General features: G+C 33.4%; 1 protein-coding gene across 1 annotated transcript; it reads left to right on the top strand.

The window, feature by feature from the left end:
• The first annotated feature begins 3,962 nt into the window (after window positions 1-3,962).
• On the top strand, window positions 3,963-6,547 carry LOC110024770. Its single transcript, XM_020724927.1, has 2 exons — window positions 3,963-4,205; window positions 5,915-6,547. Exons 1-2 carry the CDS (start codon window positions 4,038-4,040, stop codon window positions 6,455-6,457), a joined length of 711 nt encoding a protein of 236 aa, XP_020580586.1. The 5' UTR covers window positions 3,963-4,037; the 3' UTR covers window positions 6,458-6,547.
• The last annotated feature ends 114 nt before the right edge of the window (window positions 6,548-6,661 follow it).

The raw sequence follows: 6,661 nt of genomic DNA on the forward strand, positions 1-6,661 counted from the left end.
ATAATCATCTTTAAGTGATCATCATTAGTCTTAACTTTATAATTTAGGATATGTAGTAGAATAGAACTATTAAATTGTCACCGAAAAGTAAGAATTTAACAAAATATATGCATTTTAAGCTCCCCAAGCCTCCTTTACTCTTTCAAAAATGACAAAGAGCATTTATGTAAATACCATCTCTTTTACTTTTTCAAAAATGACAAAGAGCATTTATGTAAATACCACATAATTCTTATATTTTTACATATCTTATACCTAAATTTTGTTTTTTTACATTTATATCACCCAAGTCTTTCATATTACGTTAAAAATACTATTGTTTAAACTTTTAGAAAATGAAATACATCTTGTCATGCATAGTTAAGGTGACATGAACATACAAAATCAAGTTTTGATGTTGGATATATAAATACGTAAGAATTAAGTGGTATGTAAATTGTTGAATCATAATTTGTCCATGAATCACACTCAAGAAATAAAACATAACTACATAAGGAGAGAGATAGAGAGAGCAAGAGTGAACAAAAATACGTCATGACAATATTGTCTTATTCATAAAATAATCTCCCTATTGAGGAGAATATAAAATGTGATAATGTTATATTTCTGTCTATGTTTTAAAGAAGGCCATCTTGGGTATTCTTAGAATTTTACTTGTATGAGCTTATCATCGTTTGACTGCACTCTGGGTCGGCTGACTAAGCTCAATTGGCTTCAATTTGATAAGGCTTAGCTTGATCAACTGGGATCCACTCAGTCATCTGAGATCCGCTTGATCAGCTGATCTTGGTCGATACTATTTTACTGGTTTGATGAGGTATAGTTTTCGAATCTTGACCACCAGATGAGGAGCCTCTGGTCATTTTTTAAGTGGTTGTAGAAACTATATCTTCAAGGGATCGGCTTTCTTGTGATAATTGGCTTGGATGTACATTTGCTTTATTTTTTTATGAACAACTCATTCTTATATCCTCCGGTCGACTTTGGTTTGTCTCGTGATTCGGTTGGCTTTGCTTCAGACAAGTTAGCTAAGTTGAATAAGTGGGTCTTATAATCTTTTGTCGACGGGCATTCCTTTAATTTAATTCTCTTTCCATCTGAACCGTTAGATATCATCAGAATTGGTGTTGATACTTTTTTTTTAATCTAAATATATAATTCTTTCAAACGATAATTATATTTTCATATTCAAAATAAGTAAAATTTAATAAAATAATCATAGGCTAAATTTTTAAAATAACAATTTTAATCAACAAAAGTTATAAAAGTCATTTTAAAAAATTAGCCATAATCATATTACATATAAACGTAGTTGATCTCATTTACCATACGACCCATGTCGAAATATTTTTTTTCCTTCACGTGGGACAAATCAACATATTGCATGTTTAATTTGTTAAACATCATTCTCATGCATGGGCATGGGAGGATTAAAAATAGAAATCATATTATTTCTACACGCCTTCCCCAACTTCAATCTTTCCCACTTACCAAATTTCTATAAAAAGACTAGCATCAAATTCTCATGATGTATTATGATGTTATATTAGTCTCACACGGGGGTCTCATTTTCTTACGAATTTACCTAAATATACAAACCTCAATACTTAATTGCACTCAAACCTTTAGTATGTACCATTACCAACCGTTAGAAAGCTAAAGACACCATTTTCAAGCATAATTCTATCACTCCAAAATGTTATAAATGCAAACAAGAAAGTTCAACGTGTAAGATATGTAAATATAAAAGAGCTGTGTGGCATGCGTGTAGGTTTCCCTTTCTTACAGTATGCTTGCATGCATGTAAAGGCTTATTTAACTCCACAACTTGTTGGCTCTGAACTAACCCACATGTAATAAGACAATGCAAAGTTTTGAATTTAATCATATTCGAATAGTTATGGGAACTATTTGGCTAACGTATATAGCTGTTGTGAATATTTTGTTATGGTTCTCGTTGTACAGATACTGTTTAGTGGCATTCTTTATTATTTTTCTTCAGATAATTCTGTCAAAATTTTAATTTTTTAATTTATTCTGACTGATATTATTGAGTGATAAGAACTTGAGAAAATGACAAAAGAAATAGGATGTTTTATTTAGTGTTTCTCTTCAAATTCTGTGCAATTGTGTATTTTATGTAGTCAAAATTTTAATTTTTTAATTTATTCTTACTGATATTATTGAGTGATAAGAACTTAAGAAAATGACAAAAGAAATAGGTTGTTTTATTTAGTGCTTCTCTTCAAATTCTGTGCAATTGTGTATTTTATGTGTCTGTTTGCCCATAAAAGTCAGATCCTGATAGTTTGGTGAAATTTGTTGGAGCATGCACGGTAGCACTAGGTACAAGTACCACAGTACTTGGTTGAAAATTCCTAATTTGAAAAATTTTCCGAGAGATCAACGCCTAGGGGCCATGTGACCATCACCACAGTGGCCAGAGTCGGCTCCATGGCATCATGCCAAGCCAAGTAAATATGATAGATCCTGTGTCGCGACATTATCATAGTCTACGTTGCACTGATATCGATGACCGCTCTCTTAGATCAATGCACAGAGAAGACAAAAACGTTGAGTGAGTAATTAACAGTCGCAGCTTCGCAGCCTAGAGCAGTGTTGCAATGCCGTAATTGTAGAGTTGTGATGCTAATTGTGATAACACCCTAATATTAGACCAGTAGCTGCAGCGCCATGCTTATATCGGGTTCGGAGGTGTCGCCCTAAAATATTTTTCGTTACATAGCACCAAAGCATTGGACCCCTAGCGCTCTAGAGCCGAGCCATTAGAGTCCCAACACCCGGAAGATGGCGCCTAGCCTAGGTTTCATATGCTTAGAGCACGACACTGCAACGCTCGAATATATCACCACAATGCCACTATCGTACACCCCAGCCACAGTAATCAAAATCGAGTCATTCTACAATTGAAGTTTTGGTTTTTGTTGATTGGAATGTGATTTTAATATTTCATGTACAAACAACAGAATGGTGCGTCTTTAAGTGTTTCGAAGTATGAAGATGATTGAGCGTGGCGTAATTTGTATAATTGTCCTACCTTTTTTTATAGTGGATTTCTTAGTGCGGTGTGACTCAGTGGTTTTTTCTAGTTCTCAATTTTTTCATGTTAAATCTCTTGTTCTCTTTGTTTTCTATGATTTTCTTATTTTATTCACTTCAGTTCAAAACTTTATTTCGAAACTCTAAAATTTGTTTCGCTCCTAATATTATGCATGTAGATATGAAGTTAAAGTGTTAAATAAGTAAATAAATAATGAATTGGATGGTATATATATTATATATATATATATATATATATATGTACAGCTAAATGCTTTCCAACAATAAATATTCATGGCAATGCAAGCACCACCCAAAGCCGGTAAAGCCACCTTTTGAAGCATGGCTTGTGTCATCCATATAAAGTTCAGGCCCTCACAACTTTAACTCCTTTCTTTTCAATGTTTCCTGAATTTCCTCAATAATGGCGTCCAGATGCATTTCTCTTGGAAAAACATATATTATATATTCATCTAAAAAAACCTAATATATTTAAATTAATATAATAATTATTTTTTGAGGCATTTACATACCAACACATAATATTTCTAATATATTTACATATCTCACTCCTATATTTTTTTTAACTTACACACATACCATTTAAAAACATTATTATTATGACTTTTAAATGGAACATGTCTCTTCATGTATAAATTTCAAATATCAAAAATATTATACATGTAAATATGAAAATTTAGATGTAAGATATGTAAATACATCAGAATTGTGTGCTATATTTGTAAATTTCCCTTATTTTTTTCCTATATGCTGATACTGCTTCTCCCCTATATATTTAGAAAGCCTTCTGTTAAAGAAGAATATTTGAAACTGATAGAGGAGAGAGAGAGAGAGAGAGAGAAAGAGAGAGAGAGAGAGTGGGCTGAAGAGAGAGAGAGAGAGAGAGAGAGAGGGGGGGGGAGAGAGAGAGAGAGAGAGAGAGGGGTGGAGAGAGAGAGAGAGAGAGAGAGAGGAGGATGGAGTGGAGAAAGAGCTACATGGATCTGGTACTAGTTCCATTGAGCCTTCTCCTGTTCATAGTTTACCATGGCTGGCTTTGGCATAAGGTGAGGACTCAGCCTCGCCGCACCATCATCGGAATGAACTCGGCCGGCCGCCGGCTTTGGGTCCGGTCGGTCATGAAGGTATGTTAATATTCCATCCTATTTTACAGAGTTATAGAGGTTCTATTTGGGGGCAAACTATAGAAAAAATATTACAAAAACAGAAAACTGGCATGCTGAAAAAAAATTATGTGAGAATATTCACTTCAAATTTTTATCAGATAAATTCAACAATTCTAATTTCAACAGCCTAATTTCTTATGCTGCATCCCATAATATGTATTTCTAAGTTCCTATTTTTTTTGGGGCATTTACATTTATACATAATACCTCCCATTTGAATTTAATGGCCAAGAATAGAAAGCAATTGATGAAGCCCGCGTTGTAAAACAGAAGTCGGCATCATGATTTGCTTTGACGTTTGTTCCTCCTAGCAATAAATTTGACATTACAATCTTCCATTTGATTGCTCTTAAAAACAAAATTTTTGCTACGCCAAAAATGTGGAAAGACTTTTAAGAACGAAGAAAATATTACGTGCGGTGTTCGCTCGTGCGAATAAAAGTTTATTTGAGCGATTGTTCGCACGTGCAGTGTTCGCTCATGTGAATAACAATTTATTCGAGCGATGCAATTGTCAGCATGTGCGCATATTTTCTCCTAAAGATAATAATCCAGAAGATTTTCCAAAAAAACAAATTTTATTAATTCACTTATTCTATTTAGTAAATAAAAAAATATTATTATTTTTTTACCCCATTTTACACAATTATATTAAATAATTATTTGTTTTACTCCACGACATCATAAGAAAAAATTGATTCGGATACCATTACCAATTACTTTTATTAAAATAAATTTAAAATTATTATATTTGCTTAGAAATTGATATAATAAATTTTTTTAATTACTGATCAAAAGAATTCAAAACAACTTCCAAAATTTCCCCCTACACCATCCCAAACACAAGATAACACTGCCAAATGGAGCTGAAGTTTATGATTCAGCATTATGTATTTTCTTAACTCAGAAACTTTGGTGAATGTAAATAAAATTACATCTAAAACATGTAATTAAATCAAAAGTGCAAGAAATGCATTCCATTTAACAAACAATTTCGACCCTATAAACTTTCTCATAAGTGAAATCAAATTATATATTTTTTTTTAATTTAATCATTTATATATCTCACTAGGGCTGTCAAAACGGCTCGTACTTCGCGAACAACTCGTATTCAACTCGTGTTCAACTTGTTGTTCACGAACAACTCATGTTCGGCTCGTTCGCTAAGTTAACGAGCCGAACACGAACAAATATTGGCTCGAAATACTACTATTCAATTCTTTTACATATATATATATATAATGGTCGAGCGATACTACTATACTCTTCTTTTACATATATATATATATATATATATATATATATTTTTTTTTGATGAGTTGTATTTTAAAAAAAAAATTAATTGACTAGAGGCTGCAAAGATTTATAATCAATTAAAAATATTAATGAAGAAAATAGAAAAAAAATTATTAAATTAGATTCAAATGATGCTTTAAATCTTGGCTCAATCCTTTACATCTTATAACTACGTGATTAGAGTTGTCAAAATGACTATTTGTTTGTGAACGACTCGTGTTCGGCTCCCTAAGCAAACGGTTAGCGAGACGATTAGCGAGCCGAACACGAACACACTTTTTGAGCTTGAAATATAAACGAGACGTCGGCTCCTTTACTCCTCGGCTCATTTACACCTCAATATCTCACACTCTTGGCCTAAAAACCCACAGGACTCGGACAAGAAAAACGTTCTGGCAGTACAAACCCTACGGAACGCCATAATGAGCTCAACATTAATGGCCACCACATGCATTCTCCTCTGCTCAGCTCTGGCAGCAGTTTTAAGCAGCACATACAGTGTTAAGAAACCAATCTCAGACTCCATTTATGGAGCTCATGGAGAGCTCATGGTCGCCCTAAAATACATTTCTCTCCTCCTCATCTTCCTCTTCGCCTTCATCTGCTACTCACTTTCAGTTCGCTTCATGTGCCAAGTCAGCTTCCTCATCAACACCACTCCGGTTTCTTCTGAGAATCTAACCCTAGTAATTATCACGCCTGAATATGTCTGTGAGCTGTTGGAGAAAGGTTTTTTGCTTAATACTTTCGGGAATAGATTGTTCTATACTGCTCTTTCATTGCTGTTGTGGGTGTTTGGGCCTGTTCTTGTCTTTGTATGTTCGGCTGTTATGGTTTCTGTGTTGTATTGTCTTGATGTGGTGTGTGACGTGAAAGGCAATGGTGGTGGAGAGAAGGGTGAGGAATATTTGTAAGTGTGATGTGTGATGGTGATTAATAATGTATATGTTGTATGTTTCATCATCATCCATTAAGTAATTGGATTGGTTTGAATTGAGGGAAGGGAGAGGAAACAATATTTTTGGATGAATTTCTTGTGAATATATATATATATATATATATACACACACACACACACACACATACATACAAACTTATATATATATATATATAACACG

Source organism: Phalaenopsis equestris, unplaced genomic scaffold (genome assembly GCF_001263595.1).
Source record: "Phalaenopsis equestris unplaced genomic scaffold, ASM126359v1 Scaffold000273, whole genome shotgun sequence".
Classification (NCBI taxonomy): domain Eukaryota; kingdom Viridiplantae; phylum Streptophyta; class Magnoliopsida; order Asparagales; family Orchidaceae; genus Phalaenopsis; species Phalaenopsis equestris.

What these genes read in the sequence shown, in the direction of transcription:
- LOC110024770 (XM_020724927.1), top strand. Translation starts at nt 4,038, where the DNA reads ATGGAGTGGAGAAAGAGCTACATGGATCTGGTACTAGTTCCATTGAGC. An exon ending in GGGTCCGGTCGGTCATGAAG is followed by an intron (nt 4,206 to 5,914) that starts GTATGTTAATAT and finishes AAAAACCCACAG; the next exon opens with GACTCGGACAAGAAAAACGT.